Genomic DNA, 13,634 nt, shown 5'->3' on the forward strand with positions numbered 1-13,634 from the left:
AGGAATGGGCTAGTCGGGCTTTAGTTAGTTAATTCTGTTGTTACCCAATAAAATTATGTTTGTTCAATTGTAATTCATTGTATGTAATCTATATAAACCAATGGCTTCAAATGATTTTTTTTTTTTTTCTTCTTGGGGTGGCCGACCACGCCTAGGATGTACTTTATATATATATATATATATATATATATATATGATGTGGAAGTTATTTTTGGTTATCGGGTAACATTAACAAATTTTAGAAGTTTGAAAGAATATTAACTCGAGAAATGCTACTCAGCTTTGGATGCAATAAGCATTAAGCATGCTTTAACGATGAAATATGTTGAATCCTAAAAGAGAAATGCCATCTCTGTCTAGTCTCTAGGCCACCTCTGATGCGGTGTATTTTTTGCACAATAATTTTTATTTTGAATTTGTTGTTAGAGAGTTCATACTTTTTTTACGGTGTTTTAATTCTATGTTAAATTATTATTTTTTTCTATTTGGTTTTAAAAAATTAACATTTCTCCCGAATTCCAACAAATAAAATTTTAGTAGTTTCTAAAAGTGTGAAAATAAATAGAAGGAAAAACTCAACGTACTCATGAATTATAATAAGGCCTTCTTCAATGTTATCCTTGCATATCTTCCGTTATAATTTTTTATTAAATCATAACATAATGAGCTAAAAAAACCAAAATAGTAAAAAAATAATAATAATAATAAATAAAAAAATAAAAAAACAGAACCCACGATGACACCGTGGGTCTTACAGCAAAATGGCCGGGAGCAAGATGGGCTGGACATGAAAGTTGAGCCCCTTCAGCTTTCTAATTGCTCTATATCACCTGTTGATGCGTTGTTTTTTTTTTTTTTTTCTTCTTCCAAGCATTTGCTAGGGAGCATTTTTTCTTCATGGTTGAGCTATGAGAGGACTTTATGTATGGCAATGATGTTCTTACAAAACAAGGGTGTTTTCAGTTGAGGCCAAGAACTCTCTAATGTTTAAGTTGACATTTTATATGTGGATAAAACATATAATAGTAATTTGCCTCTAATGTCTATGAATGAGTGTATTGAGTGAGGTCCTCAAGAAATGAGGAGAGAGGGTTGTCAAAGTGAGATTGAGAGAGAGAGAGAGAGAGAGAGAGATGAGTCTCTGAGAGGGATAGAGACGTGAGTGATACGTGGAGAATCAAGTCGATGGGAAGAAAGAGGATAAAAAAACAAAGTCCCTCTTTCTCCTTTTATTCCTAGGTGCAAAAAATGGTATGCACACGTGTCACATGGTGAGTAGATGATAGCATATTGTAAATAAGTGTAAAGAAACGGAGCCCACGGGGAGATTTTCTTCCCAACCACCGATCTCTACTAGAAGCAATAGAGGCCTATTAAGGATTGGGGGAACTAAAAGAAAATTTCCAGTAAATTCATAATTTGAATCAACACATTATTTTTTAGTTTTTCTTTTCTTTTTTTAGACTTTTTAAATTTTAATTTTTTAATTAAGAGTATATTTGTATTTTTGTAAAATTTGACATGAATATAAGAGACATTTTACTTTTTAGTAAATATCCCTAACAATTTTATTCAAAAAAAATAAAAAATAAATATCCCTTACAATTGGAGGAAAGGGATATATATATATATATATATATATATACTCGAACATTTACGTATATATTAAAAGGAATAAAGAGAAAAAAAAAATTATGAAGAAAAAGAAAAAGGAAAAAATAAATCTGTACTACTGGACTAAATTTGCTTTAACATACGTAAGAAACAAAAATCATGGAATCAAATCCTTCTTTCGCTTTCACGTTGTGTCTCTCTCTCACGCGACAAAAATTCTCAGCTACCACTACAAGCAAAAGAAAGTATCAAGTAAGGAAGCAAAACACTTACTGACTTACAGCATCAGGCATCAACATGTTTCTCACTGGTTCCGATTGACGGCCGTGATGATCTGAACCCAGTGATACTGTATATTCTACCGAGCTTTAGGGACCCATAACATGGAAAACAAATGGGCCAAACCCGACCCACTTCAGACAACCCGCATCATAAAGTGACCGAGGAATTGAAGACGCAAACGGCAGATCGTACTACTACTACTACTACTAGTCTACCAGTGCTTCAGGATCCAGGACAAAGAGGATGCCTTGAGACAGGAGGCCCACAAAAAGCCAGCGAGGCTTCCCGTTAACGTTCAATGGGTTTAACACTTTAACTACGTACAACTGAAGCAAGGAAGTTGATGCAGCTGGCAATGCCGACTTTATTCCCTTTCTCTTTCTCAATTCTCATGGTTATCTATAAATAGGCTACCCACATTGAAGACCATGCAACCCATCTTCTCCTCAACCTCGAGTACTGCTTTCTTTCTAGTTAACCTTCATTTCCTACTCCATGGATACCAAGTTGGGAGCCTCAGCCGCCGGAAATTTGCAGCAACCCAATGTTACCAGCTCTGCTCAGCAACCCTCCCGGGGCACCAATTCTTTGCAGCAACCAACAGGCCAGGTAGGTGCTCTGCAGCAAGCTTCCCAACTGGGCCAACTGGGTGCTCTGCCGCAACCATCGAGCCAGCTGGGTTCTAATTACCAGCCATCGAGCCAGCTGGGTGCGAATTACCAGCCATCGAGCCAACTGGGTTCTAATTACCAGCCATCGAGCCAACTGGGTTCTTACCAGCAATCAAGCCAGCCGGTTTCCCTGCAGCAACAACCCACCCAGCTGGGTTCTTACCAGCCATCGAGCCAGCTGGGTTCTCTGCAGCAACCCACCGGCCAACTGGTTTCTTACCAGCAACCAATTAGCCAGCAGCTGGGTGCTTTGCAGATGGGTTCTTTCCAGCAACCCGGAAAAATGTCTCCGTTTTCTATGCAGCAACTGATCAAAAGTGACCGGGGCAACATGCTAACATTGTCCGACGACAACTGGATGGTGAAGCAAATTCAGGCCGCCCACACTCCAGATGGCCGAGTAGTTGAGATCGGACCCCTTCTCTCTCTTGTTGAGGACATTCTTAATCGTGCCACTCTTCCTGCTGCCCTCATTACAACGGTATTAATTAATTAACACTAATCCTTGTAATATTAATAAATATAATTTTGTATCGTCGTTGTTTTCATTCTAATTATTACTGCTTAATTGTGTTTTACAGCAGGGTGCCCAATCACAAATTGATAGCTTGGAGCAAAAGACCTACCAAACTAGCTTCCTTGCCTTGCTGGATGCACTCTCATTTACAATTGACCGAATTTCCCGCGAGGTTATGATTAATGATGATTACAAAATCTTCATACAGCATATGATATATAACTCATAATATTCTTCTAAAAAAAATAGAATATTCTCATTTATGATATATACCACTCATGCTATATATATACCACACTTTTGTCACTCCTTTTATCTCACTTGGTCAATATAACATGCATTACCAATTGGTACTTGATTCTGTTGTTCAGTAATGTAGTAATGTTATGTTTTACATTTTTATTCCACAATCAACTCATAGAATTATTATTATTATTATAATAAAGACTGATGTAAGAGTTAGTTTGACGGGTATGTTGAATACAACCGATATGATATAGATATGATAAATGGGTAACATAAATGTGATTTCTTGCATTCCTCTTTTGATACATGACCTAGCTAGATAATACTTTCCCACATATTATTAGTACATTAACGCATTCAAATAATGTACGAATTGCAGATATCATACAGGACCATGGGTGGCACGGATGCACATCAAACAACACTTTCAATATTTCAACAGCTATCACTTTATGATTGGGATGCTAAGTTGGTGTTGACCTTAGCTGCTTTTGCTTTGCATTATGGAGAATTTTGGCTCCTTGCCCAGATTTACACAACAAACCAGCTTGCCAAATCAATGGCGCTCTTGAGGCAGGTGCCTGGCCTAATTGAGCGCGCAAACTCTCTGAAACCTCGCTTCGATGCACTTAACGATCTAATCCAGGCGATATTGGAAGTGACCCACTGTGTTGTTAAGTTTAAAGAACTACCATCCATGTATATCACACCTGATGTTCCTGCACTAGCCACCGGCATAGCCCATATTCCAACAGCTGTTTATTGGACTATCAGGAGCATCGTGGCTTGCGCAACTCAGATTACTAGCTTCACTAGCATGGGTTACGAGTAAGTTTTTCTCTCTATCCCAATACGCTATCTTGAATTAAATATTTTATGTGTTGGCATAAATAATCATTTAATATGGTATTAAAATAATTGAGACAGTTTAGTCCCATTCCAATTAAATATTTTATATGTTGGCATAATTTTAACAGCTTTTGCGGTTTTGCCATTGGTGGTTCCTGCAGGTTTGCGATATCCGCCACAGAAGCACATTGGGAGTTATCCACCCTGGCTCACAATCTCAGAAACATGCGTGACCATCTTAATACGCAGCTGGAAAAGTGCCACCAACACATAAGTAAGTGATTTTTATGCTCTATATGTGTTACAAACCATGCAGTGCCATACATAAGAAGCCTTCATTGAACATATATATGCCTTTTGAGCAGATGAGAAGCTGGACGGTGAATCTTATGACATGCTTGTGAAACTCTTCGAGATGATTCACCTCGACAATATGAAGGTTCTCAAGGCCCTGATTTGCCCTAGGGATGATGTGCAGCCACTGGTTGACGGTTCCACCAAGAGAAGGGTTTGTTTTTCTGAGCATATGATCATCACTATCTTTACTTTTGCTTGAACATATACAAAGTTTCTAATTTTCTATAATTTTCTATAATTTTTTTTTTTTTTGGACAAACCAGGTTAACATAGACGTTCTAAGGAGGAAGAACGTGTTATTGCTCATTTCAGGCCTGAACATCTCCCAAGACGAGCTTTCAATTCTGGAACAGATTTACAACGAGTCCAGGCTCCACCCAACGAGGCTAGAAAGTCAATATGAGCTTGTGTGGATACCGATTGTGGACCCTTCGAGCCAGTTGACTGACCCCATACAAAGCAAATTTGAGAGCCTGCAATCTACAATGCCATGGTACACGGTGCAACACCCTTCCTTGATAGGAAAGGCAGCGGTCAGATTCATCAAGGAGAAGTGGCACTTGAGGAATAAGCCTATCCTTGTGGTGCTAGACCCTCTAGGAAAGGTGGTGTCCCCCAATGCAATTCACATGATGTGGATTTGGGTCAGCAATGCCTTTCCTTTCACTAGCACCAGAGAAGAAGCGCTCTGGAGGGAGGAGACTTGGAGGCTTGAGCTGCTGGTGGATAGCCTTGACCAGACAATACTGAATTGGGTAAGTAGTATGCATATATATAAACTTGCACTTAATTGTAGACAAACGCTCAAAGCTATTAATCAAACATTAATTGGGGATTTGTGTGTTGTTTTGGTAATTAACAGATTAGAGAAGGAAAATACATTTTCTTGTATGGAGGGGACGACATTGAGTGGATTCGGAAATTTACAAACTCAGTACGCACAGTTGCAACGGCTGCAAACATACCCTTAGAGATGTTCTATGTGGGAAAGGGCAGCAAAAAGGAGCAAGTCCAGCGAGTTATAAGGACCATCGCTTTGGAGAAGCTGAGCTCCTACTGGCAAGACCCAACCCTCATATGGTTCTTCTGGACCCGCCTTGAGAGCATGCTCTTCTCAAAGATTCAACTAGACAAGGCTGACGACCATTTGGACCCTGTGATGCAAGGGATCAAGAGGCTGCTTAGCTACGACAGAGAGGGTGGATGGGCTGTGCTGAGCAAAGGGTCTAGCATTGTGGTTAATGGGCATGGGAACACGGTTGCGACCACCTTGGTGGAGTATGAAATGTGGAAGGCGAATGTGCCGTTGCAGGGTTTTGATGTGGCTTTCAAGAACCACCATGACCTGCGTCATGGTGAGAAATACCCCTGCTGCCGCTTCGAGTTCTCACACAATGCCGGAAGGATCCCTTTGAGCATGAGGTGCCCTCAGTGTCACCACAACATGGAGGAATTTACCACTTTCCTTTGCTGCCATGAGGAAGACGTTCCAGCCATAATGTACTAAACCACGTCCTACATTTCCTTCTAGCTATAGCTTAGCTAGCAGCCATTTGAATGGGTACGATGCTAGCTAATTCAAAATAAAAGTTGTGTGTATTTTTCTTTTTCTTTTTCTTTTTTTTTATGTAATGAGAGGCTCGAGTGTGAGATGTCAGCTGATGATCAGCTGCCACTTTATGGCCGCTTATGTTTGCCATTTGATGATGCTATAAATAAAAGTAATATTATATATATGATATGATGTATAATCGATCATCCCTTGATAATATATATATATATATATATATATATATATATATATATATATATATATATATCAATGGAATTTTACTATATATGAATGATATTATGATTATATAAAAGGCTGTTCAACACCATTCGATCGATATTTAACTTGGAGCGTTGCTTGTAGTGCCTATATACTACTTAATTGATAATTAGTTGGATTGATTAATTACTACTTCAAATACTAACTATAGAGTAATAATACAACGGGAATCATAAAAGAATGATCTGAGACAAAGAAATAAAATATCTTCCAATATCTTTATTAATTTGTCATCAAACGTAAACTCACAGTTTCCAAATGAATATTAGTACTGCAAAATCACAACTGTTATTTATATGTACGAATTTGACAATGCGAGTCATTCACTTAATTGGTATCTTTCCAACAAAAATACTCGCTCCAAATCTTGACAACCTGCTAATTTATAATTAGTAAAGTAATCAAGTAATGTAAAGTTTCAAAAAAGCCAATGCCTGGAATTAATACGCTCATAGAGCAAGGGAAATCACAAATGACGTCGCCTTGGAATCTCACCCTCATTTCCACGAAGAAAGGTAAGAAAGAGAGAGAAGCAAAGTTAGAAGATAACTAACAAGCTTAAGCTTGAACTTGGAAAAATCACGCCAAGTCTTAGGCAAAAAGAGTCGTAAATACTAAATCCAACATATATATATACTCTAGTCTCTAGAGATGCATTTCAAAAAGGAAGACTTTTCATTTATATACACATTACATTTTACAAAATGGGCAAAAAGATACACATACAAAAGGCGCGCAGCTAGCCTATATATAGTTGAAAAATGATATCCTTACAAAATATTTTACTACAAGCAACATATATATACTCAATAGCCCATTCCCTTTCTTATATATATTAAAATAAAAAATCTAAAAAATAAAAAAAAAAACCACAAAAAATATCATGTAATAGGTTTTCTAATGCTTCCCAAAGCATTGGGAATACTACCATGCGTGCTTCCTTATAGCGTTTTTATGAGATGTGTTGTACATCCTCGATCCATCGGTTCTTCTCCTATTCTACCACTTTTTAGAATTACCATTAGATCTTTTAGGGTCCATATGTGGAACCCATATGGCCCGCAGATCCGATGATAATTTTAAATTGTGGGAGGATGTGAGAAGAACTAGGGGAGGAAATGCAGCATATTCCCTTTTTTTTAAAAAAAAAAAAAAAAAAAAATTCAACACAAATATGTTTCTCTCATTCCTCATCTTTTTGCCTTTTATTAGAATTTTGTTAAAAAAAAATTGATTAAATTGGTTAATAATGAGTGCATTTTGTGAGTTGGGATATTGGAGCAGAGTGCTCTCCTTATGTTTTCTACTCTTAATTTGTTGTCATTGCAACCAACTCTATGTTGGAGTTCGGCGGAGGAGCAGCATCAGTGGGGTTTAGTTGCCGGTGTGGGGTGCGCGGCAGTGGTGGTAGGTTTAGCCAGTGGCAGTAAAATTTGAAAGAGAATCATCTGAGAATAAGAGAAAAAAGAGAGGGAAAGAAACATGCGTGAGGTGAGATTTTAATTTTTCAGTGGATTTGGGTGTTATTGGGTGTTTTTGTTTTATTTTCTTAAGGTGCAGTAGGCTGAGGTGTTGATGTTTAAATGGAGGGCACAAAAAATGAGTTTTGTGCCACAACCTCATTGAAATTCAATTCACTGTATGTAATCTGGATGTATGAGAATGTGCCACATAGATAAGAATGTTAAGAGATAAATAGTTGAGAATGCTAAGCGGCATTTTTCTTGACTTAACCAATAGTTAAGGGGATGAGACATTAGGATAACACCTTGTGGGTAAGATGATTTAAAGGTTTGGAATATGTAAAGTCTGGTTATGGGTAGTTGGGTCGTTGTAGACCATTCTGCTGTAATTGTAGTTCACTTTCTTGTCTATTTCTTTTGTAAATTTACCATTAAATCGGTAAGATCGAACCACACATGGATCCCACATATTTAATAATGGATTTGTCAATCTCATTTCTTGTACGGAGATGGACAAAAAAATGAAAGCCAAAAATTTCTCATTGTTTGGTTAGTTTGAGTAGTTATACCCATTTTAATAGTTAAGTAGTTAAGCCCATTGGACTTTGAATTGTATACATCTCAAGAAGTGTATGGTATGAGCTATCACGAGAGAATAATGTTAAATCACAACTTTTACAATGGAATAATCAAATGGTACTTTTATTTAAAATGACTAATTAGATTAGTAAAAAACTTTCAACATTAGAATAGCCATAAAAAAAAAAAAAAAAAATGCAAAATGGATATTTGATTGGATTAGCCAAAAAAAAAAAAAAAAATGCTACATGTAGCAGCATTTTTCAATGGAGTCATTTTATTTTTTATTGTTTCTCTTCTTTGTTTTTTTTTTTTTTCCAAAACTTTTACCACTTTTCAAGGGATCGTTATGAAAATATTCTTTCACAATTTTGAATAAAAAAATATTTCATAAATATGATTGACATTATTATGAGAATATGGTTTTCATACTTAACGCTGGCAAATACGATAACCGTTGAAAAATATAATTATTATAAAATACAACGGTTTCAAAAATATTATAGTTACAAAAATGATTATTTGAAAAATAATAATCGTTGAAAAATTATTGTGCTAAACGAATTACCATTGAAAAAATAAAGAGTGAAATACGAATTTGAGAAAAGAAATAAAGATAGAATCAATAAAGAGTATATATATATATATATATATATAAATGATATAGATAAAAATATAACTAATCGGATGTAAAAGGTCTTTAAAAATTTGTTAGCTAAACTAGATAAAGTGATTTTTGAGGAGCTATTTTGTATAAAAATTTGGCTACTCCATTGTAAATGCCCTTATCCTAAAAGGTTAAGTTAATAGGAAAATTAATATAAATTTTATAAATTAATTAACGCTTAAACAAATAATACAAAGTTTGTCTTCTTTCTTTATCTTTCTTCTTCTTAAAGAGTGACTCTATATATTGAATCAGTCAATTACATTCCCAACAAAGCCATTATCACAATTCCAAAGTCGAACTACAGAGTACAATCACAGATTCACAAATCAGACAGGTTTTATTGCAGGGTACGACCAAAAAAGCGTAGGACTATCCATAATCCTGGCCGGGGGACCAGGTAGTGTACGTTAAAGGGTCAATTAATCTCTGTAATCTTGCTTTATTGCTAAACTAAATCTCCATTTGTACACGCACAAGACAGAAGCAAGGAATCAAATCCTTCTTTTCCACCCTTTTTTCACGTTTTGGCTTAATTAGGGACAAAAATTCTCAACTGGCATTACAAGCAAAAGTAGGAATCAAGCAAGGAAGCCAATTAACCCACAGCATTGGCCTTCAACATGTTTCTCATTGGTTAAAAATGACGGCCGTGATCATTTGAATCTATTGATACTATATATTCGTTTCCTAATTTGATAAATACATTAATTAATCCTCCAAGAAAATAAAATCCAAAGCAACTTTATTCTTTATTAATTTTCTAATTCAATTTATAGACCGATGGTAACATGCATCATGCTGAATAGAGGATCCTGCAGCAAGTTACTCTACTGCTTCAGGATGCTGGACAAAGAAGCCATGAGGCATGAGACAGGCTTCTACTTAACGTTCAATGGTTTTACACTGCAATTGAAGCAAGGAATTAAGTTGATGCCCGCACTTTATTCCCTTTCTGATGATTATATAAATACTCCACCCAAATCGCAATCAAAAACCACAACTCATCTTCTTCTCCTCTATACCCTCTCAACCTTGACTACTTTCTAGCCTTCAACTCCAATGGATACCAAGTTGGGAGCCACCGGTACTTTGCAGCAACCCAATGTTACCAGCTCTGCTCAGCAACCCTCCCGGGGCACCAATGCGTTGCAGCCACCAACAGGCCAGGTAGGTGCTCTGCAGCAAGCTTCCCAACTGGGTGCTCTGCAGCAACCCACCCAACTGGGTTCTTTGCAATCAAGCCAGCTGGGTTCTTACCAGCCATCAAGCCAGCTGGGTTCTAATTACCAGCCATCGAGCCAACTGGGTTCTTACCAGCAATCAAGCCAGCCGGGTTCCCTGCAGCAACCCACCCAGCTGGGTTCTTACCAGCAACCTGGCCAGCTGGGTTCTCTGCAGCAACCGACCCAACCGGGTTCTCTGCAGCAACCGACCCAACTGGGTTCTTACCAGCAACCGAGCCAGCTGGGTTCTCTGCAGCAACCGACCCAATTGGGTTCTTACCAGCAACCGAGCCAGCTGGGTTCTCTGCAGCAACCCACCCAACTGGTTTCTTACCAGCAACCCAGCAACGTATTACAGCAGCCAAGCCAGCAGTTGGGTCCTTTGCAGATGGGTTCTTTCCAGCAACCCGGAAAAGTGGCTCCGTTTTCTATGCAGCAACTGCTCAAAAGTGACCGAGGCAACATGCTAACATTGTCCGATGACAACTGGATGGTGAAGCAAATTCAGGCCACCCACGCTCCAGATGGTCGAGTAGTTGATACCAAACCCGTTCTCTATCTTGTTGAGGACATTCTTAAACGTGCCACTCTGAATCCTAGTACCCTCATTACAACGGTATAATACTAATCCTTTTTTAAATGATATACATATATCTTGCGTAGCTACCATTTTGTATTAATTATTTCTATTTACCATAGTTTCAATTCTCTATAAATAGTAAATCCTCACCCGTAAAATCTAAAATGTGTCAATTTATGATCAGTTTTCTTTCCTAGGTGGTGTTTCCTAATTAATTATTACTGTTGGTGTTGTTTTACTGCAGGGTACCGAAGCACAAATTGAAAGCTTTGAAGAAAGGACCCACCAAGCTGGTTTCCTTGCCATGCTTGATGCACTGTCATTTACAATTGATCGAATTTCCTGCGAGGTTAAAACAAATTAATGATGATTATAAAATTTTCAAGGCGCATGTGCTAATTAAAGAACGTACATTAATTAACGCTTTCAAATAATGTATATATATGAATTGCAGATATCATACAAGGCTCTGAGTGGCGCGGATGCACATCAAACAACACTCTCAATATTTCACCAGCTATCACTCTTTGATTGGGATGCTAAGTTGGTGTTGACCTTAGCTGCTTTTGCTTTGCATTATGGAGAATTTTTTCTCCTTGCCCAGATTTACTCAACAAACCAGCTTGCTAAAGCAATGGCGCTCCTGAGGCAGGTGCCTGGCCTAATTGAACGCGCAAGTGCGTTGAAACCCCGGTTCGATGCACTTAACAATCTAATCGATGCCATATTGGAAGTGACCCGTTGTATTGTTCAGTTTAAAGAACTACCCTCCGCGTATATCGCGCCAGAGGTATCTGCATTAACCACAGCCATAGCCCTTATTCCAACAGCTGTCTATTGGACTGTCAGGAGCATTGTGGCCTGCGCAACTCAGATTACTAGCTTCAATAGCATGGGTTACGAGTATGTTTTTCCCTCCATCCTCAAATCCTAAAAATTACATACAAGAATTTTAACAGCTTTCTTTTACCGTTGCTACGCGATTCCTGCAGGTTTGCGATGTCCACCACAGAAGCACATTGGGAGTTATCCACCCTGGCTCACAAGCTCAAAAACATGCGTGACCATCTTCAGGAGCAGCTGGAAAAGTGCTACCAATACATAGGTACGTAAGTGATTTTTATAAACCATGAATGCAATGCAATGCCATAATTCCAAATGCTTGTCAATCTCTTTTGATGCAGAGGGGAAGAGGGACGATGAATATTTTCAAATGCTTGTCAATCTCTTTGACATAATTCACATTGATAACTTGAGGGTTCTCAGGGCCTTGATTAACCCTAGGGATGATCCGCAGCCACTTGTTGATGGCCCCACCAAGAAAAGGGTCGGCTCTTCTGAACACATGACCACTGTTGGTTGAAGTTTTAATTTATACTTATAAGTTTGTAATTAATTAATTTTCTGTAATTGTTTGGAAAAACCAGGTTAACATAGATGTTCTTAGGAGGAAGAACGTGTTATTGCTCATTTCAGGGCTGAACATCTCTCAAGATGAGCTTTCTATTCTTGAACAAATTTATAATGAGTCCAGGCTCCACCCAACGAGGCTAGAGAGTCAGTATGAGCTTGTGTGGATACCGGTTGTGGACAGTTCGACCACAGGGGTTGACTCCATTGAAAAACAATTTCAGAACATGCAGTCTACAATGCCATGGTACACTGTGCACCCCTCCTTGATAGGAAAGCCAGTGGTCAAGTTCATCAAGGAGAAGTGGCACTTGAAGAAGAAGCCTATCCTTGTGGTATTGGACCCTCAAGGAAAGGTGGTTTCCCCCAATGCAATTCACATGATGTGGATTTGGGTAAGCAATGCCTTTCCTTTCACTAGCTCAAGAGAAGAAGCGCTGTGGAGGGAAGAGACTTGGAGGCTTGAGCTGCTGGTGGATGGCATTGACCAGACAATACTGAATTGGGTAAGTATATATGCAAAATTAACTTAATTGCACTTAATTAATGTAGACAAATGCTCAAATAATAATTAACATTTGGGATTTTGGTAATTATAACAGATTAAAGATGGAAAATACATTTTCATGTATGGAGGGGACGACATTGAGTGGATTCGGAAGTTTACAAGCTCAGCACGCTCAGTTGCATCGGCGGAACGCCTACCCTTAGAGATGTTCTATGTGGGAAAGGGGAGCAAAAGGGAGCAAGTGAAGCGAATCATAAAGACCATCACATTGGAGAAGCTGAGTTCCTGCTGGCAAGACCCAGCCATGGTGTGGTTCTTTTGGACCCGACTTGAGAGCATGCTGTTCTCCAAGATTCAGCTAGACAAGGCTGACGACCACTTGGACCCGGTGATGCACGGGATAAAGAGGCTGCTTAGCTACGACAGAGAGGGTGGATGGGCTGTGCTGAGCAAAGGGTCTAGCATTGTGGTGAATGGGCATGGGAACACAGTTTTGACCACCTTGGTAGATTATGAAACGTGGAAGGCGAATGTGGCGTTGCAGGGTTTTGATGTGGCTTTCAAGAACCACCATGACCTGCGTCATGGTGAGAAATACCCCTGCAGCCGCTTCGAGTTCTCCCGCAACGCTGGAAGGATTCCGGTGAGCATGAAGTGCCCTCAGTGTCACCACAACATGGAGGAGTATACCACTTTCCTCTGCTGCCACGAGGAAGACATTCCGGCCATACTATACTAAACCCCGGCCACTTGCAAAAAATCCTTCTAGCTAATTAAGTTGGCAGCTAGCATTTGCTTGAGTACAATGCTAGCTAGCTTGTTCTAAATAAAAAT

At 38.7% G+C, this 13,634-nt stretch overlaps 2 protein-coding genes across 3 annotated transcripts; both read left to right on the plus strand.

The window, feature by feature from the left end:
- Window positions 1-2,342: 2,342 nt before the first annotated feature.
- Window positions 2,343-6,272, plus strand: LOC132183378 (protein SIEVE ELEMENT OCCLUSION B). Of its 2 annotated transcripts, none has more exons than XM_059596808.2 (7): window positions 2,343-3,048; window positions 3,149-3,256; window positions 3,710-4,158; window positions 4,341-4,453; window positions 4,545-4,687; window positions 4,800-5,291; window positions 5,399-6,272. In XM_059596808.2, exons 1-7 carry the CDS (start codon window positions 2,392-2,394, stop codon window positions 6,041-6,043), a joined length of 2,607 nt encoding a protein of 868 aa, XP_059452791.2. In that variant the 5' UTR covers window positions 2,343-2,391; the 3' UTR covers window positions 6,044-6,272. The 2 variants fall into 2 exon arrangements, with proteins under 2 accessions (XP_059452791.2, XP_059452792.2); XM_059596809.2 differs by having other exon boundaries at window positions 3,152-3,256.
- A 3,814-nt stretch (window positions 6,273-10,086) lies between these two features.
- On the plus strand, window positions 10,087-13,634 carry LOC132181237 (protein SIEVE ELEMENT OCCLUSION B). Its single transcript, XM_059594361.2, has 7 exons — window positions 10,087-10,918; window positions 11,127-11,231; window positions 11,337-11,785; window positions 11,875-11,987; window positions 12,067-12,209; window positions 12,310-12,798; window positions 12,895-13,634. Exons 1-7 carry the CDS (start codon window positions 10,139-10,141, stop codon window positions 13,537-13,539), a joined length of 2,724 nt encoding a protein of 907 aa, XP_059450344.2. The 5' UTR covers window positions 10,087-10,138; the 3' UTR covers window positions 13,540-13,634.

The sequence above is a fragment of the Corylus avellana genome, chromosome 5 (genome assembly GCF_965113065.1).
Source record: "Corylus avellana chromosome 5, dhCorAvel1.hap1.2, whole genome shotgun sequence".
In the NCBI taxonomy this organism is placed as follows: Eukaryota; Viridiplantae; Streptophyta; class Magnoliopsida; order Fagales; family Betulaceae; genus Corylus; species Corylus avellana.

Excerpts from the sequence above, each read along its gene's own strand:
- LOC132183378 (XM_059596808.2), top strand. The coding sequence starts at position 2,392 with ATGGATACCAAGTTGGGAGCCTCAGCCGCCGGAAATTTGCAGCAACCC. Across the intron at positions 4,454-4,544 it reads AAAGTGCCACCAACACATAA|ATGAGAAGCTGGACGGTGAA; the intron begins GTAAGTGATTTT and ends CCTTTTGAGCAG. Across the intron at positions 4,688-4,799 it reads ACGGTTCCACCAAGAGAAGG|GTTAACATAGACGTTCTAAG; the intron begins GTTTGTTTTTCT and ends TGGACAAACCAG.
- LOC132181237 (XM_059594361.2), top strand. The coding sequence starts at position 10,139 with ATGGATACCAAGTTGGGAGCCACCGGTACTTTGCAGCAACCCAATGTT. Across the intron at positions 11,786-11,874 it reads TTCAATAGCATGGGTTACGA|GTTTGCGATGTCCACCACAG; the intron begins GTATGTTTTTCC and ends CGATTCCTGCAG. Across the intron at positions 12,799-12,894 it reads ACCAGACAATACTGAATTGG|ATTAAAGATGGAAAATACAT; the intron begins GTAAGTATATAT and ends TAATTATAACAG.